The 14,279-nt window shown below is 56.9% G+C and overlaps 4 protein-coding genes across 4 annotated transcripts in view; 2 read left to right on the forward strand and 2 right to left on the reverse strand.

Moving 5' to 3' along the window:
* Positions 1-634, reverse strand: part of ETH_00028635 (uncharacterized protein) — a gene marked incomplete at both ends in the record, with an annotated part of 3,933 nt that extends 3,299 nt beyond the window's left edge. The window contains one exon of the mRNA XM_013374708.1: positions 1-634. Coding sequence (XP_013230162.1) covers positions 1-634 — 634 coding nt within the window.
* A 1,978-nt stretch (positions 635-2,612) lies between these two features.
* On the reverse strand, positions 2,613-2,912 carry ETH_00028640 (uncharacterized protein; the record flags this gene model as incomplete). Its single annotated transcript, XM_013374709.1, has 1 exon — positions 2,613-2,912. The coding sequence occupies one exon, from the start codon at positions 2,910-2,912 to the stop codon at positions 2,613-2,615; it is 300 nt and encodes a 99-aa protein (XP_013230163.1).
* A 416-nt stretch (positions 2,913-3,328) lies between these two features.
* On the forward strand, positions 3,329-9,270 carry ETH_00028645 (uncharacterized protein; the record flags this gene model as incomplete). The annotated part of the gene is made up of 5 exons (XM_013374710.1): positions 3,329-6,307; positions 6,459-7,094; positions 7,243-8,424; positions 8,568-8,844; positions 9,035-9,270. 5 exons carry the CDS (start codon positions 3,329-3,331, stop codon positions 9,268-9,270), a joined length of 5,310 nt encoding a protein of 1,769 aa, XP_013230164.1.
* A 3,108-nt stretch (positions 9,271-12,378) lies between these two features.
* ETH_00028650 (phosphoglycerate mutase domain-containing protein, putative) lies at positions 12,379-13,836 on the forward strand (the record flags this gene model as incomplete). The annotated part of the gene is made up of 1 exon (XM_013374711.1): positions 12,379-13,836. The coding sequence occupies one exon, from the start codon at positions 12,379-12,381 to the stop codon at positions 13,834-13,836; it is 1,458 nt and encodes a 485-aa protein (XP_013230165.1).
* Positions 13,837-14,279: the final 443 nt, after the last annotated feature.

The raw sequence follows: 14,279 nt of genomic DNA on the forward strand, positions 1-14,279 counted from the left end.
TGATGTCTTTGCGGACACAAAGGAAAATGTTGCAGAGAGTGGCGCAGGCCAGTTTGGGCAAAGAAGCCGTGCTGCCCACGGCGCTGCTGATGGTTTCTGCGGCGTTGGCCGCCATGTAAGTCCCCGCGTATACCCCAAAGACCACTTGGAAGCCCTGGCTGCGCAGCAGCGCGAGCGGGCGGCGCGCAGCAGCAGAGAGGCCCCGCCGCAGGCACGCAGACAGCGCCCCGCCCCCAGTGGTGCTCGCCACGATGGCCCGGTCCACCAGCATGACCAGTGGTGACATGCTCAGCGACGCGCAGCACGCTGCAAACGCGTCTTCGGCCAAGTGCCTGCACAGAGAGCCCCAGTCCACGCACACTTCCCCCGCCCCGCCGCCTCCCGCTGCTGCTGCGCCTCCGGGGGCTCCTGCTGCTGCTGCTGCTGCTGCTGCGCCCGGGCGCGCGGCCGCAGGCGAAGCGCTCGCGGGAGGCTCTCCCGAGTCCTCCAGCGCCATCGACGCCCTCAGGTCCTTCGACAGGAAGCCTAGAAGCCGCTGGAAGGGCCCCTGCTGCGCGTCTTGCATCGCTGCTGCTCCTGCTGCTGCTCCCGGCGCTGCTCGGGCTGCCCCAGCGTCGCCTGCAGCCGAGTCCATTGCCCCAAAACCAACAAAATGGTGCTTTCTGGCCTTCTACAGACTAATAAAGTCTAAAGAGAAACTCAAGAGCGAAAATCGACCCACGCACACTCGCCCGCAACGCCCAGCCTCCTGGCGGCGTTGCCCGGAAGTGACCCCACAACGGGGCCGCTGCTCTGCCCTGTCTGTCGCGTTTTGACATTAAATTTTAGTTTGAATTTAATGTCTGCACATCCCTTAAAAAGCTCACAGCCTGTGCAAAGAAGCAGACGCAAAGAAAATGCAGCAACACAAGCAGCAACGGCACCAACAACAGCAGCCTTTTCCTACTCCGGCTGCAAATGGTGCTACTGCAGCTGCAGCCCCCCCACCGAACGAAATTTTAGTTTGGCACTAACCGAGTACTTTTAATTATTTTCTGAGTTGTTTTCAAGGCGAATGGTGCGAAGACACGGAGCAACAGTCCGGTAGCTGCCCACAGCCGCACCAATGGTCCGGCAGCAGCCCGCTCAGCCCCTGCGTGCATGCAATGGCGACCAAAAGATGCCCCAAAGAAAGCCAGCTTTAAAATATGCACAGAATTGCTGTAGGAGTTTGCTGCAGTGGCTACAGCAAATTGCGGGGCGGCCGTGTCTAACTGCTGCTGGCAGCAGCAGCAAGAGCGTGGACAGGTGGGTCTGGCGGGGGGGGGAACCACCTGAGAAGTTAAACACTAGAGCTAAGCACTAAATACGGCGGAAAAGATGCAGTGGCTGCCTGTGGCAAAGTCAGTGGATCTTTTTGAAGCTTTTAATCAGCTGCAGAGTGCTGAGGGAGCACCAGAATAAGCCGGCCCATGCGTGCCTGGGCCGTGAAATAAGCTCTGCTGCAGCAACTTCACAGCTGCTGCTGCTGCAGCTGCTGCGCAGCAAGAGGCAGCAGCCCCGACATTGCTCCCTGAAGCGGGCCAGATGGCCTTGGAGCTGCAGCAGGGGCCTGTAGCAAAGTACAGACTGAGTGCTGCACAGTCTTATGGGGCATTTTGCTGGGGGGCGCAGGGCCCCACATATCCCAGCTAGCCAAGATCTACACACTGGCTAGCCAAGCGGTTGCTGAGGCTTCCCCGCTAGCTAGCAAGCCCCCTGCTCCCCAGGCCTGGCTGGCTATCCAGGCAGCTAGCCACCAAGCCCACGGCCGCAGCAGCAGCAGCAGCAACGCAGCTATACTGCTGCCTAGCTAAACTGCTGCCAGAGGCATTCTGGGGGAAGCAGAGACCAGCGCCAGCTTGGCCTCCGTGGCTTCTCCTGAACTGCCAAAACCCTAAACCCCAGGGTTTTTGCTTTTTTTCGCAGCTCTGGAGGCAGCAGGAAGTAGATAACAGCCCTAGGGTTTAGGGTTTAGGATTTAGGGTTTAGCAGCTTCGGCTTGCCGTGGACCCCCAGAGCCTACAGGGGGCTTTGAAGCCCCCTGTGGGGTTCAGGGCTGTGGCTAGGCTGGTTGTTCGCAAACCCCAAACCCTACCTAAACCCTCGCTAAACCCTCGCTAAACCCTCGCAAAACCCTGAACCCTAGAGAGTAAATCGTAAACGCTAAACTAGGGAGTTCTTGCTGGTTTTCAAGGATTTTATAGCCCCAGAGACATCACATTGTACCAGCATGAAGCATTTCAATCTTCGGCAAAGAGCTACCGGGAAAAAACAATGCTGCTGAGCTGTTGCTGCTGCTGTTGCTGTTGTTGTTGTTGCTGCTGCTGCTGCTCTTGGGGATGCTGCTGCTTCGCGCTTCTGAGCAGCAGTAACAGCTCCAGCGCTGCAGTGAGCAGACCTCGCAGGCACGTCTAGCGCATGCACAGGGACCTGAGCCTCGCCTTCAGGGTTTAGGCTCGAGGGTTTAGGGTTTAGAATTTAGGGTTTAGGGTTTAGAAGCCGCTACGGTAGCTAACTACCGCTGGGTCTCTGCAGCTGAGGCAGCAGGCCTAGGCAGCAGCCAGCAGCAGCTGGGGGCCTGTGCTGCTGCCTTAAAGAGCAGCAAAGCTTCCTTGTGGAGGCAGCAGCAGTTTCAGCAGCTTCAAGCAGCAATGAGGAACTCTAGGTGTATACTTTAGCTCTAACAGCAGCTGTGATGCTGCTGCAGCTGCTGTTGCTGCTGTTGCTGCTAGAAAGGAGCCTGCTGCTGCTGCTGGCACAACGCCTGCTGCTGCTGCTGATAGTACCACGCCTGCTGCCGCTGCTGCTAGCTGCAGCTGCTCGGCCTTTGCCAAGTTGAGCGCCTGTTCCTTCGCAGCAACGGGAGCTCCATCCGCGGTGAAGACCCACATAAAAGACTTTATAGTTATTTCATTTTCTTATAAATTACTTTTCAGCTGCAAAATGAGGGAAAGTCAAGTACGTTTGCACTTCGAGGCAGGGGTTTGCACAGGGACCTCAGCAGCATCGAGAAGGGCCCCCATGCAGAGGTGTCTGAGGGGAACTTGGACTCACACAAACCCTTTGTGTGTTATTTTATATAGTCTTTTTAATTTTAATGCATTTTTTCTGGATATAGGGAGTAATAGGAGCACTGCAGGCGGCCACCCTGTGCGCTGCTGTTGTGAGGCGGGGGCCCCCAGGGGCCCCCTTAACGACGGGGAGAATCAGCTGCTGCATATCTAACCTCTGAACCATTGGTCACAGCAGAAACAGCGCCAGAAGCAGCAGCAGAAGCAGCAGCAGCTGCTGCTGTTGCGGTTCACTTATGAGCTTCGCTTCCCTGGAGCAGGCGCTCTCAAGCAGCGCTCCCCGCCTACGGGGCCCACTACTGCAGAGGCCTCTAGTTGGGGCTTTTTCATTATGCGGCACAGCCCTGCAGCCACTCAGGCACAAAGGGCACAGCAGCAGCAGCAGCAGCACCTGGAGCACCAGCAGCAGCAGCGAAGGCAGCGGCAGCGGCAGCAACATCAGAAACAACAGAGAGCAGCAGCAAAGACAGTTAGGCGCAGCAAAAGAAGTGGAGTGTCTTGGTGCAGGGAGCTCGGGAAGTCCACATGGTGACGCACACGCAGCAGTAGCAGCAGCAACAGCAGCAGCAGCCACAGCTACAGCAGCAGCAACAGCAGCAGCAGCCACAGCTACAGCAGCAGCAACTGCTGCAGAACGTGGGGCTCATGCTTTGCCGCAGCTTTCAGAGTTCGAGCAGCAGCTGCTGCTGCTGCAGGAAGCAGAGCGGCTTCACTGCAGCAGGAGTAGCAACAGACCTGTCAGCCCAAAGGAGCTGCAGTTGCTGCTTAAGGCGCCGCAGCAGCTGCTGCAGCAGCAGTTGCTGCAGCACAGACAGCAGCAGCTGCTGCAGGTACAGCTGAAGGATCTGGTGCTGGTGCTTCAGAGCGTCGCTCGTTTGGCTCGCCCCTATAGGCCCCTGCTGCTGCAGCAGCCCCTTCTGCTGCAGGGGGCAGGGCATCGACCCGCAGCAGCACCTGCAGTAGACCCAGCAGCAGCAGCAGCAGAACCAGGAGCAGCAGCACTAGCAGCAGCGGGTGGGCACACTCCCGAAGCAGCAGCATCAAGCATATCGGCAGCAACAGCCAACAGCCCCTCAGCAAAAGAACCGGCTGAAATAGCAGCATCAGCAGCAGCAACAATAGGAGCAGCAGCAGCAGCAACAACAGTACCAGCAGCAGTAGCCTGTGCTGCAGTGCAGCGTGGCCTCCAAGATGCCCGTCGTGCCCAGACCCCCGCTACTGCTATGCAGCAGCTGCAGCGGTTCATGAAGCAGGTACTACTGCTTGCTCTGAGGTTGCTGCATCAGCAGCAGCAGCAGCAGCAGAAGAGGCAGTTGCAGCTGAAGCGGTTACAGCAGCAGCAGCAGCAGCTACCGCAACAGCGAGAGCCCCACCCGGCGACGCAGCAGGAGCAGCAGCTGAGAACTGAGGCCCAGTTTGTGCTCCCTAGCTGTCACCTGCAGCAGCGACAGCGGCAAAAGCAGCAACAGCACCATCAGCAGGTGCTGCTCCTGCAGCTGCTGCAGCAGCTGCAGTCTGTGGGCATCCACTGCAGCGACTTCACCGCTGCTGCTGCTGCAGCTTTCCAGCAGCAGCAGGATCTCCTGCTGTCACCGAGCCAGCTGGTAGTGTTGCTGGACATTTTTGCAGCGTCCTTTGTGGCTTTGCAGCAGCAACGTGGGGCAGCAGCAGCAGCAGCAGATGCTGCTGCTGCCGCTGGTGCTTCTGCTGCAGTTCAGGGTGTGTTTAGGAGGGCCGCTGCGAAACTCACTCGCCTTTTCCGCCTTGACGCGCAGCAGCGCCGCCTGCTGAGGCATCAGCAGACACAGCAGCAGCAAGCGCAGCTGCAGCAGCAGACACGAACACAGCAGCAGCAGCAGCGGCGACGTGTACTGATTCTGAGGGCTAGCGAGGTTGCGCTGCTGCTGCGAGCCTTCACTCGGGTTGGCCTTGTGGACCTTGAGGTGTACATGCACCTCGCCTCTACCTACCTGGTCCGGGCACTACAGCAGCAGCAGCAGCAGCAACAGCAGCAGCAGCCTGGAGAAGATGGGCACTCCCGTTGCCGTCAGCTCAGTCGCTTGTTTGTGGCTTGCGTTGATGCTATAGAAACAGCAGCAGCAGCTGCAACAGCAGGAGCAGCAAACACAGCGCAGCCGACTGCAGCAGCAGCCATGTTGAAAGCAGCAGCAGCAACAGAAGTGCCGTTTGCAGCAGCATTCGACGCCGCAGCACTGGGAAAGGCAGGAACTGAAGCAGCCGGTGCCAGCAAAGCAGCGTCCGGATCAGCAGCAGCAGAAGCAGCAACCACTGCTGCAGCTGCTGCTCCTGCAGCTGCTGCTGCGGGGGGCAAAATCAGAGCGAAGCCGTCGCTTGCCCGTCTGCTGTCGCGTTCTCTGGCTCCCCTGTGCGGCTGCCTCAGCAGTGAGTTGCTGCTGCTGCTGCCCTCCTTGGCCCCACAAGAAGCTTTGCTGCTGCTGCGGTCCACCTGCCAGCTGCTTTTGCTGCTGAAGAGGCTGCCACAAGAGCAGCTACTGCAGGCCTACATACTAGGCTCGTCGCTGCAGCAGAAGCAGGCCAAGAGGCTGCTGCAGCGAGTTGATGCTACAGTAGCAGCAGCAGCAACATCAGCAACAGCAGCAACTGTACCTGCAGAGACGACAGAATACGCAATGAGCTTAGCAGCTCCGGGGGGAGACACGCAAGCAGCAGCAGCAACAGCAGCAGCAGCAGCGCTCTCGCTGAAGCGACGATGCCTGCAAAGCTTGAGACCTCTTTTAGAAAAGCTGGTGCTGCAGCTGGCTGCTGCTGCTCCGGAGCTATCTCTGCAGCAGACAGCGCAGCTGCTGCAGCTGCTACAGCGCGCTGACTCGCTAGCAGCAGGCTCCGCTGCTGCTGCTACTGAGGCCAGTGCTGCTGCAGCAGCACCGTTGAGGGCACTGCCGCTTGCAGGCCTCATGCTGAGGAGGTCCAGCTTTTGTCTGCAGCTGGAACAGCAGCTGCTGCAACGCGAGGAGCAGCACCAGCAGCAGAGACGAGATAGCCTGCAGCTCATTCCCTACGGAAGTGAGCAGCAGCAGCGGCTTTCGAGACAGCCTGCTGCTGTTGCTGCTACTACTGCTGCTGCTGCTCTTTCCGTGCTGAAGTGCGCATCGGGGTTTCTAACTGCTTCTGCTTCTGGGGGCTGCTGCACACTGCAGGCTCATGCTACAGCAGTGTCAGCTGCTGCTGCAGAGGTACGAGGCTGTGCACGAACAGAGCATAGCTTGCTGCTGCTGCTGGTATGGGTGCTGGAGCATGCGTTGCTGCGGCTGTCAACAATGCTCTACGCATGTTCAGTTGCTGCAGCTACTGCTTTTGCTTCTGTGATGTGCCCTGCTGCTGCAGTGTTTGCTGCGTCCTGAGGCCTGGAGCTGCTTCAGCCCTTCCCGCCTTGTGACTGCTGCGGGGGTCCTAGCAAAGTGCGCCGCAGCAGCAGCAGCAGCAACAGCAGCACATTTAAGCCAAGCAGAAGCTGCTGCTGTTCCCTTCACTTACTATGGCAGCAGCGGCAGCAGAAGCAGCACAAGCCTCTCTTTAGCTGCTGGGAGGGCTGCTGAGATTTATGGGGAAGAGACCCTGGAGGACGACGGCTTTGCGCTGCCTAGCATGAGCAGCATGAGCAGCAGCAGGAGCAGCAGCAGGAGCAGTGGGGAAAGCGCAACAACAGAGAAATCGACCAGTCACTTTGCTGCACCCGCTGCAGCAATCTTCCAAATGGCACTGGAGGCCCTCTCTGGAGAGCTGCTGCAGCAGCTCCTGCGAAGCAAAGAGTCGCGCTGCAGCAGCTGCAACGAATTCGGCGCCTCAGTGTCGGCGACCGGAAGTCTTACTACTACGACGGCTGCTGCTGCTGCTGCTGCTGCTGGGCTTGGTCACGCACTACCTCTTCGAGAGGTCTCTCTGCTTGTGTCTTCGCTGCTCAGAGCAACAGGCATTTCTGGTGCAAGGGCCAGGGGGCCCCACACTACGAATCTGCTTGAGGTGTGCTGCTGTTGCTGCTACTGCTGCTGCTGTTTCCTTGAGTCAGTTTGTGCTGCCCTATATTGCAGCAGCAGCAGCAGCTATAATCTGCAGACATAAATTGCGCTGGAGGCGAGTGAAGCTGCTTCTGGCTGCTGCGTCTCTTCAGGTGTCTTTGGCGTGGCTGGAGCTGCAGCAGGCGCTGCTAGAGCCGCAGCACCTGCGGATCCTGGCAGCTGCGCTGCAGCAGCAGCAGATAACCACTGCGCCTGCAGCCGTAGCTGCTGCTCTTGAGCGCTGGACCAGGACTGCAGCTGCAGCCTTAGAGAGAAAGGTTGCGGAACCTGGTGCTGCTGTCACAGCCGCTGCTGCTGCTGCTGATGCTGCTGCTGCTGCACCAGAAAAGCTTCTGCCCTTTCCAGCTACACCTTTGAAGCAAATTAAAGCTGGAGCCCACGGTGACCTCGCCTGGAGATTTCTGGGCGTAGCTCGGAGAGCCTATATACGCCTAGGAACTCTCGGAAACCAGAGCAGTGACAGCAGCAACAGTAGCAGCAGCAGCAAGAAAAGCAGCAGCAACAGCACTGAGTTGGAGCAGCAAATGGCTGATATTGGCGTGGCGCTGCTAGTAGGCTTGTGCCGCCTCAAGCAGCAACGGAATTTGCTGGTGCTCAACCAAGGCAACGGCATGCTCAATACAGAGCAGCAGGAGCAACAACAGCAACAGCAACAGCAGCGGCAACTTGTCAATTTGCTATGCAGCTACTTAAGCAGATGCGTTCCAAAGGACGCTTCCTTGTTCATGCGAGCTGCATCTGCTGCCAGGCGTGTTGCTGCCCAGCAGCAGCAAGAGCAGCAGCAGCAACAACAACAGCAAGAGCAGCGACAGCAACAGCAGCTTCGGAAACACTCGCTGCAACTTTCAGGAGTTCCAGGAAGCGAGGCACATCTCCAGCTTGCTGCTGTTGTGCTGCAATGTGGGCAATCTCTCTTGCTGCACCTTAAAGATGAAGCGCATACAGCAGCAGCAAAGCTGCAGCAGGTGGGCTGTGGCAGCAGCGCCAAACCAGCTGCGCCTGCTGCTGCTGCTGCTGCTTCCGGGGCTGCCGCTGTTGCTGCTGAGGTGGTCGGTGCAGTCCTAGGGTTTGGCAGCCTAATACGCGCCTTCTCCCTTCCAGGTGAGTCTCGAGTCTCGGCAGCAGCAACAACAGCAACGGCAGCAACAGCAGCAACAGCAGAAACAGAAGATGCAGCAGCACGCCCGAATGGCAGCGCAGCAGGAAGGCCCCTGCAACGCCAGGAAGAGCTGCATGCAGCAGCAGTCCGAGGTCTGCGCGAAGGCCTGCAAACGGTGCGAGCCAAGGGACCGCACAACAGCAAAGCGCAAACCCTAAACCCTAATCCCTAAACCCTAATTCTGAAGCTCTAAACCACAGGACCCACCACTTTGAGTCGAAAGCTAGGGTGCTGGTGCTTGTGCTGGCTCTTGTTCAGCTTGCGCTGCTGCTGGAGGCCTGTGGACCGAGAGCTTCTGACACTGAGCCTCCTGCTGCTGCTACTGCCGCACTCTTTCCAACTGCTACTGCAGTAGCTACAGCTACTACCGCCACGTCAACGAATTCCGCTGCAGTAGAAGCTGCTGCTGCTGCTGCCGATTGGCCGCCTAGGAATCAGCTGCTTGTACTGTTCGCCCAGCACACAGCCGGTCGCCTTCGGGCGTCTCAGCTTTGTCTCACTTTGTCTTTGTGGCTCCAGTTTCCTTCAGCTAAAGGTGAATTACAAATCTGAGGCATTTTTGCACTTGGTTGTGCTTGTGGTGGTGGTGCTGCTGCAGCTGTTGTGGTGCTGCTGCAGCTGTTGCGTTTGTTGCAGTTGCTGCTGCCGTTCTTTTGCGGCCTCTGGCTTACTGCCGAGAGATATCCACCCGTTCTTGTGCGTGTTTTGGGCTGCTGGCACCGCAGGATATGAAAGAAATGGGCACAGAGAGGCAGGAAATTTGCTGCTGCTCCTGCTCCACCAGCGTCTGGTGCTGCAGCAAAAGATGGCCCCGTCCGGCCCTCCGGAGGTGGGAGCAGCAGAGCTGCAGGCTTCGGTAACCGCAGCAGAGCGACTGGGTGTTGTAGAGCCCATCAAGGCTACTCTGGAGCACCTGCTGCAGCAGCAGCAGCAGAAGCAGAAGGAGTATCAGCAGCGGTAGCAGCGACGGGACGTATGAGCGCCACACCCAGCCCGGCCATTCACTTTTTTCTTTCTGCAAGTTTTTCTCTTCGCCTCCCGGGGCTGAGCCTCTAGAGTGCAGCATTTGCTCTCTTTCGAACACTGGGGTGGCCACTAGGCCCCGGAAAAGGCACTTAGTGAAGCGGGAAGTTGGCTCATTTGAATCTCGTTTTAACTTAATTACCCTTATGCGTAAACATGCTTTGCGGATCGACAGCTTCGAATACACCCCTTATAGTTTCGACTTAATTCGTTGTTAAGGGTAAGTAAAAAAGTTTAATTTGCGTTCGAGGGACTGCTCCTAAGTCCAATCTGACGCGCAGAAGATAACCAACCTGTGTGACTGCAATTCTGCACGAACTGCCTCTTTCCCTGGATCCTCTTCTGCTGCAGCTGACCACAGTGACCAGCGGAGGCTTAGCTCGGTCTTCTGTAAATCTGAGTTTCTTTTCTCTATTTACCTGTATTTACAAATTAAATGTTCTTGTTCGCAGTCTAAAGCCCTAAAAGGCCGTTTCATCGGAGTACTACAGCGCTCGCTCTTCACACTGGTGGCGACGCAACTTGTCCCCCACTGTTTCAAGCTGAATTCTTTATAAGTCTTTGAATCCATAGTCCAGCATGAATGCAAAGCAAAAATTTTAAATAAATTTTTGCTAAAACGAGGGAAGAGCTAGTGCAAAAGAAGAGCCGAAAGAAGTGAACATCCGAGAGGCTCTGGTGTGTGTCATTTTGGAGCTACGGCAGGTGTGCAAATACGATTGCCGGAAATAAACTGCAAACACAGAACAAGTTTCCAAAACGAGAAAATATGAGATATAAAGCTCTATTTAAAAGCAAAGACGTTGCTTTGGGTTGCATATTGCGAGCGTCTAGTGCTTCAAGAACTTGCAAGACCCTCGCCGGCGCGTCTCCCCACTTGAATGCTCCATTTAAAATATAAGCTTTCGTTTTAATTATTCTTCAAAAAATTTGGCGCTTTTCTTTCTTCATTTGGTTCTCTGATTTCGCAGTCGCTAAGCAGAGCGGAGTTCCTTGGCGCCTCCTGCGAGAGTGGCAAGAGTCGCACTAGCATTACAAAAATCAAAGAACGTGCCTATCCCTAGATTTCTGCTGCGCCTTTTAGTATCCGGCCAGATTTAAAAAGCTTCCAAGTTGAGATTGGAGGACGGCGAAAGAGCCTCTTGTCCCTCGCCAAACTGACACGCACACAAACGCAGTGCCTGCTATGAATATATTTTATCCGCGTTTTTGGCACTTGTAACCCAAAAAACTGCTCTGAAAACTGTTGCAATAAATGGTTCTAATTTGGCCTGTAGGAATTGATGAATCCGCGCAGTATTTGCCACATCTTCGGCCCGTGCACTGACTGACACCAGCCCCCAGTGAGCAGCAGCCACAGGCAGCAAAGCATCGACTCTGGGGCAAAAAGCAGCCCAAGACGTTCAAAGAAGCGAGCTCCCTGACCACTGGCTCGTCCACTGGTCTGGTCTCTGGACAAGAGAGCAGCAGGAGCCCCACCGAAGGACTAACGGGTATTTGAAGCCCATTTAGGGAAGCCTACGGAGAGAGAGGGAGGGCCCTGCTGAAGGGACAGGCACTAGGCTGCACACTAGTCGAGCTGCTGTTACGCTGCAGCAAAACTACGGCTATTCAAATAAACAATGTGGCGCCTGCAGCCATATCGAGCCAAACCCTTTTGCCCAGGGCACTTTGCTCGCATTTTGGGCTGTGTACCCCCTGGGGGCCAATAAAGTGCATTAAAAAACCCTATAAACCTGCAAATAAGCCTTTTGCTTCTCCTCAGAGAGCTGCTGCAGCTGTACTAGCTTCGGACGGCATGCGGCCGCCTGCGAGCGCCACAGCCATGGCCCTGTAGTCTTCAGAATCAGATTAAAAAAGAGTGAGAAAAAGGATCAATGGCATAAAGAGACAACTGCCTTAATTCGTATTGACTCTGTTTTGTCTGTCTTTGCAATTCGGGCTCTCCTTTTCCTCTTTTCAAATCCTTTTTGGGCCTTTCTCATACCCCTTTCCTTCCCAATTTCTTCTTCTATCTGGTCTAGAGGCGTGCCTCTCTATGATTCGCGTGTGCCTAAGCACATGTTTACCTTTTAATTCCCTCATCACGATGTCAAAATTCTATTTCGTGAAATTCCAAACTCCCAAATTTAGCAAGGAAGCAGGTAGGGCCGGAAGCCGCAGCTCCGCAGCAGAGGCCCCTGGCCCCGTGCTGCTCCTTAGCTGCAGCTAAGAGCCCCAGAGGAGTGCACAAGCGGCTGCGAAAGATTCTAACGCAGCAGACAGCCGCAGCAATTCTAGCAGCAGCAGCAGCAGCAGCAGCAACAGGTGCCTCCGCAGGCGAGGCAGCAGCTCATGGAGGAGTATCGAAGCATTAATGCACTGCAGTCCTTCATTCTGGAAAACAGTTGAATGCGGGAAGGAAGATCAGCGAACAATGGCTAAGCCAGCAGCAGCGGCAGCAGCAGCAGGCGTCGGCGACGGGTGGTCTCTACGCTGGTATGTAGCAGCCAGCGCCAGATACGGCCGCTCAAGCAAATCTTTGGATAACAGAAATGATCAAAGGAATCAAAAACATTAGATGCGGAAGCAGCGGCAGCAGGAAACGCAACTACAGCAGCAGCAACAGCAGCGCAGTAGCCGGTGCAGTAGCCTATGCAGGATCTTCTGGGGGCCAGGCACTCCGGGGAGAAGCTGCTGCTGTTCTGGAAAGAAAGTAGCTTTTGGTGATTCTTGTATTATTTTGTACATTTGTTTGTTTCAGTAACGATGCAAGAAGTCGCGGTAATTCAACAGACACCCGGCAGCAGCAGCGGCAGTAACAGCAGCAGCAGTCACAGCAACAGCAGAGCGGCGACAGCTGCAGCGAAACACTGGTGGCAACAGGCGAAAACAGACACTGGTAGATGAGCTACTTACAGTACTAGATCCTGCTGCTTGGACAATAAGAGCAAAAGCAGCAGCAGCAGCGGCAGTGGCCACTGAAGAGGCTGAACGTGACCCCTGCGCACCACCAGCAGCAGCGGTCTCAGCCGCAGCAGCAACTGCAGAAGCAGTAGCAGCACTGATGGATGGAACCATGAAAAGGCGCCGATGGTACTTTCTTCGCCACGCGCAGTCATCGAACAACTCACGCAGCAAACTCGACATCCCCGACCTGCAGCAACAGCAGCAGCTGCTGCAGAAACAGCAGCAAACGCAGCAGCAACAGCATCAATGCGGAGGTAGCAGCGTACGAACTCCAGATGCGCCTCTGACGGACCTCGGACGGCAGCAGGCTGTTGCTGCTGCTGCCTGGCTGCAGCGGCAGCAGCAGCAGCAACAGCAGCCGCAGCAGCCTGGAGCAGCAAGCCCTCGGATTGCAGCGATTGTGGTGTCGCCTATGATGCGGGGTGTACAGACAGCTCGCGAGCTGCAGCAGCAGCTGAATGTCCCCGTCATAATTCACCCCCTCCTCTTTGAGGCGGGTGGCCTCTTTGAAGGAGAAAGGCAGGCAACAGGGTCAGCAGCAGCAGCAGCAGCGGACATGTCTGCTACTGCTGCAACGGAGCAGCAGCAGCAGCAGCAGCTGGGGCTCACGTGGAAGCAGCTGCAGGAAATATGTCCTGGGGCTGTGCTGGCACCTGGGGTGTCTTGGCCTTCAGAAGCAGCTGCAGCAGCAGGAGCACCAGCAGCGGCAACCCGAGGTTCGACAAGCAGCAGCAGCAACAGCAGCAGCAGCTCAGGAGAGATCAGCTGCCGCAGCAGCGACCCCAGCGACTCAGCAGCAGTTTTTGGGGGGCCCCCCGGTGGAGGATACTGCCCTGGGGGCCTCCAGGAGGGGGGCCCCTGGTGGTCAGGGCCTCGGGAAACTTTATTTGGCACTTTGAGGCGTTTGCTGCTGCTGGCGCAGTGGATAGACAGCTTCACAGCTCATTCGGGGTGTGCTGATGCAGCAGCAGCAGCAGCAGCGGACGCGGAAGCAGCAGCAGCAAAGGCGCCAGCAGCTGCGTCGGACTCAGCAGCAGCAGGAACAAACGCAGCAGCAGCAGCAGCAGCAGCAACGGCAGCCCTCCGAGGCGATGGTGCGCTGCTGCTGGTGGGCCACGGCCTGCTGCTAGACATGTTCATGCGGGCCTTTGTTTCAGCTCCGGCTTCCGGCATTTGCTGCTGCACCTTCCTGAAGCAGCAGCAGCAGCAGCTGCAGCAGCAGCAAAAGGGCAGCTGCCGCTCTGACGTGCTGTACCTTCCGCAGCAGGAAGCAGCATATTTCCTGTCTCCCAACTGCGCAGTGTCTTGCCTTGATGTTGTTGTTCACGCAGCCTCTGGGGATCAGCAGCAAGAGCAGCAGCAGCGGCAGCAGAAAGAGGCGGTGTGCGGCATGGGGTCTCGGGAGGATGGCTGCTGCTGCTGCTGCTGCTGCTGCAGCTGCAGCAGCAAGGGCCTGCGGCGAACAGTGGGCGTGGTGTACTGGTCGCAGCAAATTATACCGCCCGACATTTTCACAGGACACGCCTTGGGCTCAGCTCCAGTGATTTCCATATGAAGAGACCCCAGGGGCCCCGAGGGACGCCCCAGGGGCCCCCAGGGGAGGCCGTGGGGGCCCCCAAGGAGGCCCCAGGGGCCCTTAATGAGGCCCACGGGGTCCCTAGGTGCCCTTAAGGGGGCCGCAGGGGCCCTTAAGGGGGCCCCAGGGGCCCCCAGGGAGGCCCTAGGGGCCCCCAGGGCTTTCCAGCTTTGTATGTATGAGGCGTTCTTTACTAATTTGGGGGTTCTCGTTCTGTAGAAATCCATTTGACCCATTCCTCGTCATTTGCTACTGGCTGAAGTGTGCAGCCAAGGGGGCCCTTGTCGTTCAGCTTGCCGTTAAGTTGGGGGCCCCCATGTGTTCAAGGGGCCCCCGTTTGTTCAAGGGGTCCCCATTAGTCAAGGCCACGTGAGGGGCCGTTCCACTTGAGGGGCCCTTGCCTGTGGCAGGCGCCACTGCTT

Source organism: Eimeria tenella, genomic scaffold (genome assembly GCF_000499545.2).
Source record: "Eimeria tenella Houghton genomic scaffold, Eth_scaff222, whole genome shotgun sequence".
NCBI classification, from domain to species: domain Eukaryota; phylum Apicomplexa; class Conoidasida; order Eucoccidiorida; family Eimeriidae; genus Eimeria; species Eimeria tenella.